The 14868-nt window shown below is 42.0% G+C and overlaps 1 protein-coding gene and 1 pseudogene across 6 annotated transcripts in view; one reads left to right on the top strand and one right to left on the bottom strand.

Moving 5' to 3' along the window:
* Positions 1-14868, top strand: part of CBFA2T2 (CBFA2/RUNX1 partner transcriptional co-repressor 2) — a 99202-nt gene that overhangs the window by 51310 nt on the left and 33024 nt on the right. For 4 of the 5 annotated variants that reach the window (XM_084775769.1, XM_084775768.1, XM_084775770.1 and 1 more), the window contains exons 2-3: positions 4517-4660; positions 11597-11838. In XM_084775769.1, the coding sequence (XP_084631895.1) occupies positions 4517-4660; positions 11597-11838 (386 nt within the window). The remainder of the gene's footprint in view (positions 1-4516; positions 4661-11596; positions 11839-14868) is intronic. The other variant, XM_084775771.1, reaches the window with a different exon arrangement.
* LOC311594220 (selenoprotein W-like) lies at positions 12360-12964 on the bottom strand (annotated as a pseudogene). The gene has a single exon. The product of its transcript is annotated as a selenoprotein W-like (transcript).

The following is a 14868-nucleotide window of genomic DNA, read 5'->3' as shown; positions in this document are numbered from 1 at the left end:
TAAACTAATCATAAAGTAACAAAGAAACAAGCAGAAGAAACTGGGCGTAATGGTACATACTTCATCATACCAGCTCTCATGCCAGCCTAGTTTATTTTTTAAAAAAGAATACAAACAAAAATCAGGCCTGAGACTGTAATTCATTAGAAGGATGAGAAGTTAAAGGATTCCTCTGTTACAGAGTATACTCCAGGCCAGCCTGGGACTCACAGGATGCCCTCTCAAAAAATAAAATGTGGTTGGCCCTGGAGACATTGTTCAGTTGATAAGAGTGCATATTGCTCTTGCAAAGGGTCACAGTTTAGTTCCTAGCATGCACGTCAGGGAGCGCACAGCTACCTGGACCTCCAGTTCCAGAGCCTCTGATATGATGGCCTCTACAGGCAGAGGGACACTTACCTGTACGTACATAAATGTAAAAATAAAAATAATTTTTAAAATTGGATATATTTTTACATTCTTTTAAAAATATTTATTCACTTTACACCCTGCTTTTCACATTATTTTATAGCCTTAATTTTTATGCTGCTAACTCCCAGTTCTAAGCTGAAGTATTTTTTATTTCTAAAGAATATTCAATTCTGAAGAATTGAACAACCTACTGGAAACATATTTGGCTTAAAAGTCAGCATAAAAACTTAATGTCTTGGTAGTCAGAGTGACACACCTTTAATCCCAGCACACAGGTGGATGTCTGTGAGTTTGAGGCCATCCTGGCCTTCATAATGAGTTATAGGACAGTCAGAGCTACACAGTGAGACTGTGTCTTCAAAAAAACTCAAAACAACCCCCCCAAAAAAACAAACCCCAACCAACTTAATGTTTCATACTGAATACATCATTTCTTTCCTCAAATACACTCTCCTGCTAGTGTTCTCTATATTGGGTCAGTAATTCCCTTTTGGTGTGCATATCTCCCCCCCCCCCATCTCATCAATGAGAAAATCATGTGTTCTACATTTCATTCCTGTTCCTATTGCTTTCTCAAGCATCACTGTATGTCGCAACATGAAAACTTATACATAGCCACCTTGCATAGGTTTCATCATATCCCCATCAGAAACAACAATCTCTTCTTTCCCTTTCTTTCTTTCTTTCTTTCTTTCTTTCTTTCTTTCTTTTCTTTTCTTTTCTTTTTTTTTTTAAGATTTACTGTGTTTGCAGTGTTCTGCCTGCAGGCCAGAAGAGGGAACCAGGTTTCATAGATGATTGTGAGTGGTTGCTGGGAATTGCACTCAGGACCTCTGGAAGAGCAGCCAGTGCTCTTAACCCCTGAGCCATCTCTCCAGCACTACATTTTTCTTGTCTGTCTCTGTCTCTCTCTTTATGTCTTTCTCCCCCTCCTTCCCTCTTTCTTTCTTTTTTTTTTTTTTAATTTAATTTAATTTTTAATTTTTTCGAGAGACAGCGTTTCTCTGTAGCTCTGGTTTGTAGACGAGGCTGATTTTGAACTCACAGAGATCTGCCTTCCTCTGCCTCCCAAGTGCTGGGATTTTAGGTGTGTGGCACCATGCTGTGCCCTTTCCTCTTTCTTATTTTCTTTTCTTTTCTTTAATTTCCTCTTCCTTCCTTCCTTCCTTCCTTCCTTCCTTCCTTCTTTCCTTCCTTCCTTTGAGACAGGGTCTCCCCGTGTATTTTATTTTTTAAGAGTAACTTGTTTTATGTGTATGCATATTTTCACCTGAATGTATGTATGTATGTATGTATGTATGTATGTACGTATGTACGTACGTACATACGTGCATCACATGCTGGTGTCTACAGAATTCAGAAGAGAGTGTCAGATCACCTGGAGTACAGTTCTGGATGGTTGTGAACTGTTGTGTGGATGCTGGAACCAAACCCAGGTCTTCTGCAAAAGCAACAACTGCTGTGCTCTTAACTGCTAAGCCAACTTTCCAACCCCCATTTATTTATTTTTATTTGGTGTATATAGGTGTTTTGCCTGTGTGTATTTTTATGTACCACATTTGTGCCTGATGCCCATAGAGGCCAGAAGAGTACATTGGATCCCCTGGAACTGGAGTTATAGACAGTAGTAGCTGCCCTGCTGGGGGTGAGAATTCAAACCCAGGTCCTCTAGAAGAGCAGCTTTGTCTTTAACCTCTGAGCTATCTAGCCCCTGTCTCTGATTTTCATAGCTTTCCTTCTTCATGTTTTTTATGGTCATTCATTTACTTGTGTTGAAAAACAAAACTTAGAAAGGTGATATTAGTTATTAGCTAAACTTTGTGTAGGTCATGAGTAACAGGAGGAGGAGCCAAATCAGCCTTTTCACTCTCCATGTCATCATTACTATTTGAAAGTAGAATACAGTTGTGATGCTGGTTTATGGGTAGTGAAGTAAACAAGAAGTGGGCAATGAGGTCTGTAAACTGTGTTTTTGAGGCTGGATTTTATCCACTAGCTATGTTTTCAGGAGGTGAAGCATGCAGCTCAGTGTTCTGGAGTTGGCCTGACCCATCTTTGTTATCCTGCCAAGTTCTGAATGTTAAAACACATCTATCTGCCAGCTAAGCCTCCTCCAGCCTTGGCACCCTTGCTGTAAAGACAGGTGGTCTGAGAAAGATGCCCTGCAGGTTGATGCACACTGTACATAACATAGCAGTGCGAGACAACTGTCGGTTCCTTCTTTCCCACCCTCTCCAGAAAGCTGGGTCCCAGATGGAAGAGCTGGAAACAAGTCAACTGTTCTCTGAAGGGCATTGAAAAAACACTGGCAGGAAGAAAAAGTCAAGCGTAACAGCTCATTGGTCCACTAATCAGATAGGACGACCATCAATTTCACAAAGAAAGCATCCTGACCAGGGACAGCAAGAGTGGGACATTTTAGCCTCATGTTTTTCAGAATACTGTGGGTTTTGTTGGGAGCTTGTAACATGGGTCATGGGCTTGGCTTTCTTGAGACTTTGTATTTATATATCCCTTTCCAAAATAAAACCACTGCAAACTGGAACATAAAGTAGTATTTGGGGACATCTTTCCTATTCAGAATATGAGGTGAATATGCCAACATGCACCTTGTGATTTGTATGAACATGCTGGAATATGCTTTTTTCTTTCTTCCTTCCTTTTTTGTTTTTGTTTTTGGGTTTTTTTTTTTTTTTTGAGACAGAGTTTCTCTGTGTAGTCTTGTCTGTCCTGGATTAACTATGTAGGCCAGGCTAGCCTTGAATTCACAGTGATCCTCCTGCTTCTGCCTCCCAAGTGCTGGGATTAAAGGAGTGCGCCACCACACCCGGTATGTTTTGTTTTGTTTTGTTTTGTTTGCACTTGAAATTAAAGTCAGCTGCTACTGCAGTACTTAAGTTAAAAATGAACAAACAGGAGATTAGTGAAAGGATATAGTTCAATTTAAAGATGTTAACCAATTATTAGTAGGTTCTCTTGGGTGAGAAATTTTTTATGTTTTATTTATTTATTATTGTTATGTATTGAGTGTTCTTTCCTGCATGTACACCTGTAGGCCAGATCACATTATAGATGGTTGTGAGCCACCATGTGGTTGCTGGGAATTGAACTCAGGACCTTTGGAAGAGTAGGTGGCGCTCTTTACCACTGAGCCATCTCTCCAGCCCCAAGAAATAATTTTTTTTGTGTCAGAGTTTTGCCTCATTTAGCCCAGAATATAGCTAGAATCTGGTTTGAGCCAGGAGGATTAGGAGTTCAAAGCCAGTAATCCCAGCTGTGAGATTGCCTGGAAAATGGTTTTGAACTAGAAACTGAACCTCTGTTCTCAGTAAGAGCAACCTATGCTCTTAACTACTGAGCTGTCTCTCCAGGCCCCCACCCCCCACCCCCACCCCTCACATCTCCCTCCTCATGTGCATTGCTGTTTTGCTTACATTTATGTCTGGGAATATCAGATCGCCTGGAACTGGAGTTTTATTTTATAGACAGTAATGAGCTGCCATGTGGATGCTGGGAATTGAACCTAGGCCCTTTGGAAGAGCAGTCAGTGCTCTTAACTGATGAGCCATCTTTCTAGAACCATCCTGTGCCCCCAGCCTTAAAAGGTCCTTTCCAAGGCTTGTAAGGTGGGTCAGCTAGTAAGGTGTTCACTACCAAGCCTGACCACCTGAATGTGATCCCTGGACCCACATGGTAGAAGGGAAGAACTGACTCTGGAAGTTGGCTTCTGACCCACATACGTATCATGCACACACAAAATTTTTTAAAAAGTAACTAGATTTTTAGATGGTCCTTTCCTTAAAGAAGGTGGCATTTATTGAGCTAGATGTTAAGGTGTGGCGCCTTTGAAGCATCTCCTCGCCCCTGCCCCCTCCCCCAAGGCAGGGCTTCTCTGTGTAGCCCTGACTGTCCTAGAACTCACTCTGTAGACTAGGCTGGCCACTCTGCCTCTTGATTGCTGGGATTAAAGGAGTGTGCCACCACTGCCCAGCTTGAAGCATTATCATCTGAGTTTTCTATGGAAATAGGTTCAATTCCAATTGTTACTGCTATTTATTATTCTTTTATAGAGAGCTTTGACCTCCGTTTCTTTTATTCTTTGCAGTTGGTTGTGAGAAAAGGGTGCCAGCAATGCCTGGATCGCCTGTGGAAGTGAAGATACAGTCAAGATCCTCACCTCCCATCATGCCACCCCTCCCACCAATAAATCCTGGAGGACCGAGGCCAGTGTCCTTTACTCCTACAGCATGTGAGACCTCTTAATTAATTCGTGATTCAGAGTCATAATTTAGATCTGATGACTGGCTTACATACACCTTCAGTATGTACCATCCAACATGACTAAAACATTTAAGAGCAGAGTGTAACAGTACATTCCTATAATCTCAGCCTGTAACACCAGCACTCAGAGGATCAAGAACTCTAGGCCAGTCCCTTGGAGTGGCATATGCCTTTCATCTTGGCATGTGGGGGGCAGAAACAAGTGGCTTTCAGTGAGTTTGAGGCTAGCCTGGTCTGTGTAGTGAGTTTTAGGCCTGTTGAGCTACTTAGTGAGACCCTGTCTCTAAAAAGCAGTAGGGAGGGGCTGATTTATTTGTTTGCTTGTTTTATTTTGAGACAGAGTTTCTCTGTGTGTGGCCTTGGCTGTCTTGGACTTACTTTATAGACCAGGCTGGCCTTGAATTCACAGAGATCCACCTGCCTGAGTCCTGGAATTAAAGGCGTCCGCCACCACTGCCTGGTTGGGAGGGGCTGTTTCAATGTGACCTCCAAAAACATAAAGATTGAAATTATTTTTATGATTTGAGACAGTCTCACTATGTATCTGGATATATTGAAACTTGAAAAATGTGAAAGTGTGGCTGGGTGGTGGCATTGGCACACGCCTTTAAGCTAAGCACTCGGGAGACAGAAGCAGGCGGATCTCTTGAGTGTGAGGCCAGTCTGGTCTACAGAGCTAGTTCCAGGACAGCCAGGGCTACACAGAGAAACCCTGTCTCGAAAAACAAAACTGGAAAACTGTGATCATACAGTTTCATTTAAAAGGATGTGAAAGGCTTATGTATATTGTCAGGGCGGCTACAAGCACCTGTGCTGTTTTTGTGGGTTGCTTTAAAGAGGGCACTTTTGATCAGGATGGATCTTTCTGTGGAAACAAAGAAATGAAAGATGATTGCAGCTAATTTTTTAGACTGGTGAAGTTAAGTGTGGAGCTCTTCTTTCTAGTAGTTTTAGTAATCTCTTTGAATGGAAAATAGAACTGTTTTCTCCTTCCTTCCTTAGCCCGTTAGTTTTTTATGAACTCAGTACCATTTTCCTGAAAACTTGCCCTTTGCTAGGGAATAAACTGAAAGACTATGCAGCAGATAGCTCAGCAGGTGAAGGTGCCTGCTGCCAAGACTGACACCCTGAGTTGCATCCCCAGGACCCATGGTGTAGGAGAGAAGCAACTCTTGGAGCTCAGAGGACCTCACATTCACTATGACATATGTACACACTTGGATGCACATGCACACTAAATAAATGTGTTGGTGCTTTACAGAAACCTAGTAGCATATATGTGTATATATATTCATCAAGCAATCTTGCCTGGGTGGCAACATGCTTGTTGGAGAAGGAAGTAGAAGATGGAAGTAGAAAGGACTCTAGTTTAAGGTCTGTCTCAGAAAGCAAGAAGGAAAACCAATCTTTTAAGGCCTTACAGAGAAAAGAAGTATGGTTTGGGAGGTAAAATAGTGGTTTTGTACATGTGGGTTTCTGGAACGCTGTAGGCCAGGCTGTCTTTGAACACAAAGATTCCCCTTCCTCTGCCTCCTGTACCGGGCTCAGGTTTATTAAACCTACTAGGGTGTACCTTGAAATAAAGCAGCATTATCCTATACCAAAGAAAAGTTCTTTTCTTTTCTTTCTTTCTTTTTTTTTTTTTTTCTTTTTTTTCTTTTATGGTTTTTTGAGACTGTGTAGTCTTGGCTGTCCTGACTGACTCCCTTGTAGACCAGGCTGGCCTCGAACTCACATTGATCCACCTGCCTCTGTCTACCTGAGTGCTGGGATTACAGGTGTGTGCTACCACACCAGGTTTATTTATGGTTTTTTGATAACAATTTATTCTCATTGGATTCTTACTTCCTTCCTTCCTTCCTTCCCTCCTTCCTTCCTTCCTTCCTTTCCTTTCCTTTCCTTTCCTTTCCTTTTTCCTTTCCTTTCTTTTCCTTTCCTTTTCCTTTTCCTTTCCTTTTTTTGACACAGGCTATCACTTTGTAGCCCTGACTGTCTTTGAATTCACTATATAGACTTGTCTGGCCTCTAATTCACAGATGTGTGCCACCATGCTGGTCCCATATTGTTAGATTTTAAAGCATGGGTGTGATTATGTCAAATCTGATCCAAAGTTACACACTAGGTAATCTTATTTACTATTTAGTTACAGAGGAGATTTTTTTAAAAAATTTTTTCTGAGACAAGGTTTCTCTGTGTAGCCTTAGCTGCCCTGAGCTCACTTTGTAGACCAGGCTGGCCTAGAATTCACAGAGATCCACCCGCCTCTGCCTCCTGAGTGCTGAAATTACAGGTGTGTGCCACTGTGCCTGGCCAGAGGAGATATTTTTTAAACATTTTTTTTATGTGTCTGAGTGTGTGGTTTGCCTGCACAAATGTCTGTATACTATTTTCATGCCGTCAGAGGCCAGAAGAAGGTCAAGTGCCCTGGAACTGGAATGACATACATAGTGAACAGGTATATGTGTACTGATAACAAGCCTGGGTCCTCTGGAAGAACAGCCAAACCCCTGAACCATTTTTACAGCTCCCAAAGCTGTACTTAATGCCACTAAGAATGTGGCTTTAGCGCTGAGCAATGGTGGCACAAGCCTTTTAATCCCAGCACTCAGGAGGCAGAGGCAGGTGGATCTCTGAGTTTGAGGCCAGCCTGGTCTACAGAGTATGTTCCAAGACAGCCAAGGCCACACAGAGAAACCCTGTCTAACCCCCCCACACACAAGGGGGGGGGGAGAAGGATGTGGCTTTAGAAATAAAAAAACTTAATAATAAGCAAATTTAGTCCAGATGTTTTCCAAATTAAAACTACCAAGAAGTAACTACTGATAAGAGCAGGAAAATAAGAGTGCTGATTAATCATAGTGCTGCTGCCTCCTCTTCCTCCTCCTTTTCTTTTTTGGGTATGTGTGGTCTTCACTATGCTGGTCTCAGGCTCTTGGGTCCATGCGATGCTTCTATCTCAACCTCTGAGTAGCTAGGAGTCCTCCTAACTTTAGAAAGTACTTTTCTAAATGACCATTATTTATCAATCTGTCAAGACAAGAGGAAAGCTATGCTAATGGACATTAGTATTTTGAATAGTCAAAATGATTATACATTTTGATACTAAATTAGGCCTTAAAGATAAAGCCTTAAAATATCTGACATTAATGTAATTGTTTAGTGATGGATTTCTTACATGCTAAATTGTGACTGATTGCTTAGCTTCGAGATTCCCAAAAATGGGAAGATTTATAAAACAAGCAGGAAGCTGGATGTGGTTATGCTATAATCAGTGATGTTCTGGAGTACCATAGCAAGTTAAAGGCTACTTACTATGCAAGACTCTGCCCCCTACCCCCCAGAAAAAAAGAAAGAAAGAAAAGAAAAAAAAGGGCTGAGTGCGGTAGCACACTCCTTTTAATCCCCACACTCGGGAGGCAGAGGCAGGCGAATCACTGAGTTCGAGGCCAGCCTGGTCTACAAAGTGAGTCCAGGACAGCCAAGGATACACAGAGAAACCCTGTCTCAAAAAACAAAATGGGGAGGGGGAAGGAGGAAGAGGAGAAAGAAGAAAGAAAGAAAGAAAGAAAGAAAGAAAGGCTGGAGAGATGGCTCAGAGGTTAAGAGCACTGGCTGTTCTTCCAAAGGTCTTAAGTTCAGTTCCCAGCAACCACATGGTGGCTCACAACCATCTGTAATGAGATCTGGTGCCCTCTTCTGGCGTGCAGGCACACATGTAGGCAAAACACTGGATACATGATAAATTTAAAAAAGAAAGAAAAGAAAAGAGCATGGGGCATAGTGGCACACCTCTGTAATCCCAGCTGTTAGGGGGGCTCTGGGTAAAATCACTCGGGTTAAGAGCACATTTTGGTCCTCCAAAGGATTTATTTTCCCAGCACCCACATGGCAACCTAAAACTGTTAACTCCAGTTTGAAGAGAACCAACTGTCTCTTCTCAGCTCCATGAGTACGTGGTACACAGACATACATGCCAGCAAGACATTCATACACATAAAGTAAATAGATCATAAAAGCAAAAATAAAGTAATGATACAAGTTTCCAGCCATCTCCATCCTACCTCAAGCACTTTGATTATTGAGACACTGTCTGATACATCTCAAGCTTTACCTGAGGATGTGACTTTGAACTCTGGATTCTTCTGCCTCCAAGACGTCTGGTGTTGGGATTACAGGTGTGCTCTACTATGCGTGGCTGAGGTCTGTTAAAAACAACCCAATACCACCTGGGTGTCTGTAGTTAAATGTCCTTTCTGCCCCTGTGATTTGGGGGGACGACTACCACAGCAGTTCGTTATAGCTTCTTCCTCTCTCATGGAAGTGCTGGGATTACATGTAGGCATTACGACAGCTGGCTTTTCCCCGTTCTCTGTAGTATTCTGTGGTGAGTGTGTGTGTGAGAGAGTTGTGTCTGCTTGTTTGGTTTGTAAAGAATGCTTTTAATTATTCTTTGAGAATTTCCTATAACATATTTTGATTGGATTCAACTCCCTTCCCCAATTCCTTTCAGCTCTTCCCCACCTGTTCAGTTTTACCTTCTCTCTTGCTCATTCTCTGTCTCTCTGATTTTCATCCTGTCTTCCTTTCCCCATCCCTCTTCTGGTCTAGTTTGTGCTGGCTGACTACTGCTGTGCAGGGGACCTGCCCTAGAGCTGGTTGATACACCAGCTATCACTGTATTGAGGAAACTGCCTTCTTGTATGTGAGAAACACTGTTTCCTTGAATATATCCACTATCTCTGGACCTTACAGTCTTTCTCAGATTCCCTAAACCATGAGGGGAGGAGTGTAATATAGACATCCTCCTTAGGATTGAACGTTCTGAAATCTTACTTTGTGCATATTGACCAGTTGTGGGCTTCTGCTTAGTTAGTTGCCATCTGCTGCAAGAAGCTTTTCTGATGAGAGTTGACTGACACATTTATCTGTGCATATAGAAATAAGTGATTAGCCGGGCTTGGTGGCGCACGCCTTTATTCCCAGCTTGGGAGGCAGAGGCAGGCAGATCGCTGTGAGTTCAAGGCCAGCCTGGTCTACAAAATGAGTCCAGGACAGCCAAGGTTACATAGAGAAACCCTGTCTTAAAAAACCCAAAAAACAAAAATTAAAAAAGAAAAGAAAAGAAATAAGTGAGGGGTAATTTTATTGCTATGTCCATTTAGCAAATAATAGTAATAGGCTTTCCCTTAGGGCTCACAAACTATCTAGTCATAGGTTCATGGCCTCATTGACAGTATCAGATACACGTTCTGTCTTGTGGAGCAAGGCCTTAAGTCCATTCAAAAAGTGTCGTTGGTTGTTCCTATTACATTTATGCCAGTGAGCATGCGTTGCTAACCAGGCCTTTAGTGTAGCTCACAGCGTTCATAGCTGAGTTCAAGACTGAAGACCTTTTTCTTCTCTAGTGGCATACACAGCGCGCTTTTAGCACTGAGAACACTAGCCACTAGGGATGGAGCTTCTAGTTAGATGCCGGCTAGATTTCTCCATGCTTGACTCCTGCACTGCTGTCTCCAGCAGTAGGTTCTTACAGAATGTTCTGGAGGGTAACAAATAGCATTGGTAATAGCCTTTAATGTTAGAGTTAGGGTGGTCTCTGGGGTCCCACTGTCCCAACAGCTTAAAAATAGGTAAACCAGTTGTTCTATTTGGTATATCAGCTGTGTAGTTGGGGTATTATTCCCCTATTGTAGAATACTTCCGTTCTAATCTTTTCCTCCCCGTATGTATATAGTTTAGGAAGCTTGCACAATACTATGTTTCTATATGACCTTTTCAAAAAGTCTTTTAGTTATCCTTCTCATGTTCTTTTCTCTACACTGCCTTCCCCACCCCATTTACTTACCTACTTACTTGTTTGCTTGCTTTAAATGGAATACTGCTGCATTACCAAAACTAGCCTTGCATTCCTGGGCATATACAATTTTTTCTATTATGGTCCTCTGAATAGCTATAACTATAATACAAGCACATATCACCACTTATGTTTTAACGTTTAAAAAATATTTTTTTATTAATTTATTCGTATTACATCTCAATTGTTATCCTATCCCTTGTATCCTCCCATTCCTCCCTCCCTCCCATTTTCTCCTTACTCCCCTCCCCTATGACTGTGATTGAGGGGGACCTCCTCCCCCTGTATATGCTCATAGGGTATCAAGCCTCTTCTTGGTAGCCTGCTGTCCTTCCTCTGAGTGCCCCCAGGTCTCCCCATCCAGGGGACGTGGTCAAATATGGGGCACCAGAGTTCATGTGAAAGTCAGTCCCCACTCTCCACTCAACTGTGGAGAATGTCCTATCCATTGGCTAGATCTGGGTAGGGGTTTGAAGTTTACTGCATGTATTGTCCTTGGCTGGTACCATAGTTTGAGCCAGACCTCTGTGCTCATGGGGATCCACCCGTCATAATGTTCTTCTTGTAGGTTTCTAGGACCCTCTGGATCCTTCTATTTCCCCATTCTCCCATGCTTCTCTTACCTAGAGTTCCAATAGGATGCCTTCCCCTCTGTCCCACTTTCCTGGTGAGTGAAGACTTTCATGGGACATGCCCCTTGGGCTAGTGTCCAGATATAAGTGAGTATATACCATTTGACTCTTTTGCTTCTGGGTGAACTCGCTCATTATGATCATTTCTAGTTCAATTCATTTGTCCACAAATTTCAGGAAGTCCTTGTTTTTAATAGCTGAGTAGGTTTTAACATTTGTATAATATTCTGTTACCATTTTTTTTTCTGACAGTCTGTCTTGGTATACAATCTCAATGAGGGTAGGAATGAGTTTTTCACATTAAAATGCTTTACCGAATTGAAGTGAGTAAATGAAAGAGAACAGAAAGGTGACGACGTCAGCAAAGGCTCTTAGTTCTGTACTTCAACTGAGTCTTCTCATTCTGGCTCTCTTTCAGTAAGCAATGGCATCAACCATTCCCCTCCCACACTAAATGGTGCCCCATCACCACCACAGAGATTCAGCAATGGTCCTGCCTCTTCCACATCATCTGCACTAACAAATCAACAGTTGCCAGCTACTTGTGGTGCTCGACAACTCAGCAAGTTGAAACGCTTTCTCACTACTCTACAACAGTTTGGCAATGACATCTCACCTGAAATTGGAGAAAAGGTCCGGACTCTTGTGTTAGCATTGGTGGTAAGTACAGCTTCACCTTCACCAGCTCCTAAGAACGTGTGATATTTCTGCTCATTCTCAGACAGTGTCAATACTATGGGCTAGATTAGCTGCTTCTCAAGTTTTGTAAAACTGTTGAATTAAGAATTTCATAGCAGTATTTATTTGTAAAAAAAAAAAATGTATACTGTTTCTTATTATATAAGGTATTGATTTAATTCCAGTAAACTGCTTTGGATTTATCTTAAACAGCTTTCAGCCTGCTTAAGACCTGCTGAGGTCCAACCAAGGTAATAGAAGGTTGTTTGTATGTCAGCATAGTCAGTAGCTAGTGCATTATTTGCAAACCAATTATAATTTTTAAAACAATATTTTATAAAATTACAAGTTTCATGGTCTAAATAAATAGTATGTTCAGCTCTTTATACATAGTTTTTTTTTTTTTTAAAGTTTTCTTTCTATACTTATCATGGTGAGTCTCCTTATAAAGGATTATCTTGCCATCTGGATAAAATTAAATATTCTCTTTCTCCCCCCCTCTCTGTTTTTCAAGACGGTGTTTCTCTGTGTAGCCTTGGCTATCCTGGACTCCCTTTGTAGACCAGGCTGGCCTTAAACTCACAGCAATCCACCTGCCTCTGCCTCTTGAGTGCTGGGATTAAAGGCATGTGCCATCACACCCAGCCCCAAATATTCTCAATTTATAAGGGAAGTGCTGCCAGTTCTCAGTGTTTACAAATGAAATACTGTAAGATTCACTCCTGATAAAAGCATTCTGTGTTTTTCCTACACTTTAGCTTCTATTTATGATAAAAAGATGAATTGTTGTACTAGTACTTCAACATAAAATTTAGGAAAACTCCTGGCTTCCCCAGGATACTGATTGGCAATGAGCTAGGGCAGCTTTGATGGTGGTCACTAGTTTTCCAGAACTTGCTTTCTGTAGCCACATAGCCACCACTTTTCTTCTAGGAGTGAACCAACTTCCTGGCTACTATCACTTCAAAGAATCTGGTGACCTGGAAAGTCCCCTCGCCACAGATGTCTAGGCATCCAGGGAACTCGTGTTCTAGTTTTTCCCTGAGCTAGAGATACTGGGCTTATAGTCTCAAGCTCCACAGTGCACAACTTGATTGGTGAGCGCCATTGCTCTAGGTCTCATCCTCGCACAGCTGGAGGACCGCCCCCTCTAGGCCTCTCCCGCCTGCCCCCCGACCCCCACCCCAAACTCTAAATTCTCCTGCTCCTACTTCTTTAGTGAGAGAATTTCAGGCATCACTTACCATTATATTGTGTATTATACCACAATTTATACAATTTGGCTTTTAACAAACACTTGGATTTTTTGCATTTTGGGGCAGTGTATCAGAGGTCCCTAACACCACTCTATGTTTATCTTCTCTAGACTTGACATATGGTGGTGTTCACAGCTAACATCCATTCCAGAGACATAATAAAAATAGACAGATCATAAAGGAGATCTACATGGGCAGAGTCTGGAGGAATCCATGTACCAGCTTCCGTAACTTAGGGTCTCCTTATTCTATGATTATACAGAACACACTCTCCCCTGAGCAATGAAACTAGATGCAGAGCTTCTGCCCAAAGAAGCCTGGAGACTCTGCTCAAGACCTCTGCTGTGCCTGGGTCGCATTGGCCATCTATGCTGAGCTCTTACATGGAATCCAATGTTTTAGCATAGCCAGAAACAGTGAGCCACTTCTATCACTTAGAGAAAGTGTGAAGGGGGTGTGTGTGTGTGTGTGTGTGTGTGTGTGTGTGTGTGTGTGTGTGTGTGTGTGTGTGTGTGTGTGTTCACTATTTATTTAGGGGAAAATCTACTTATTAGTCATAATTTAAAGTATCATTGAATTGAGGCAAACTTACCCTTTTTAAGGTTTACTTTTCTTGTATGTGTATGAATGTTTCACTTGTATGTATGTATGCATGTGTGTATTTCATGTGTGTTAGAGGAGGCCAGAGGCAGGTGTTGGGTCTCCTAAGACTTGAGTTACAGATGAGACTGAAGCTGCCATGTCCCACATGGTCCCCTGGAAGCACATCCAGGGCTCATAATATTGAGCCCTCTCTCCAGCCCCCAGATTTATTTATTTTATCTTATATGTATGGCTGTTCCACCTGTGTGTATGTCTGTGCACCACACATATGTAGTGCCCAAAGAACTAGAAGAGGGTATCATAGCCTCAGGATCTCCTTTGCTCGTGTTTTGTTGGTTTTTCTCAGCTTAGAGCTTTTCAGGTCTCACTTGCTCTGGTACTTTGTGGAGCTCAGTAGTTCTGAGAACCCATGTTATCACTCTTAGGCAGACATTCCCATTGCGGTGCCCCACTGTCGTCACCACTGCTACCACAGCCATTCATCTTCGGCACGCTTTTCATCCACTTGGCTTTTCTAGATTATGCCATGTAGTAGGCTAAATTCACTGTGTAGCCAAAGATGACTTTTAGCTACTTATTTTTCTGCCTCTACCTCCCCGGGGCTAGGATTATAGTAATGTACCACCATGTTCAGCCTGGGCAGTCTCGAGGATCATATTCAGGCAGGCCTCCGTGAATGCCAGCAAGCAGTGACCTAGTAGAGCTACATCCCCAACCCTTCCATGGTTCTGCAATGATGTAATGAATGTGCAAATGCTTTTCAAAGGACAAGGCATCTTCTGTCATTTGTGTGTACAGCATTTTGTTTATCCATGTGTCTTGTATGAGGAGCGCTAAGTTGTTGCTTCTGCCTTGTCAGTTAAGGGAAAGTTTTATATTACTATAGATGTTTTCCCATCCAGTCTCAGATCAGCTGATAGTTTGTTTTTTATGCAGTCCTGCCCTTTCTTTTTCTTATATTTTAATTTTTATTTATTTAGTGTATGGGTATGTTCTAGGGGTTCTGGTACCCCCTTCTGGCCTCCACAGGCACCAAACACTCACATTACATATACATAATAAAGAGAAAACTTACACACATTAAACAAAATAAATCTTTCAAAAATAAAAAATTATGTTTCAAATGTTTGCAGAAACGTCATCTTAAGTTAAT

This window comes from Acomys minous (assembly GCF_964271855.1).
Source record: "Acomys minous genome assembly, chromosome: 3".
NCBI lineage: Eukaryota > Metazoa > Chordata > Mammalia > Rodentia > Muridae > Acomys > Acomys minous.
This window is presented reverse-complemented; position numbering and strand designations above follow the sequence as displayed.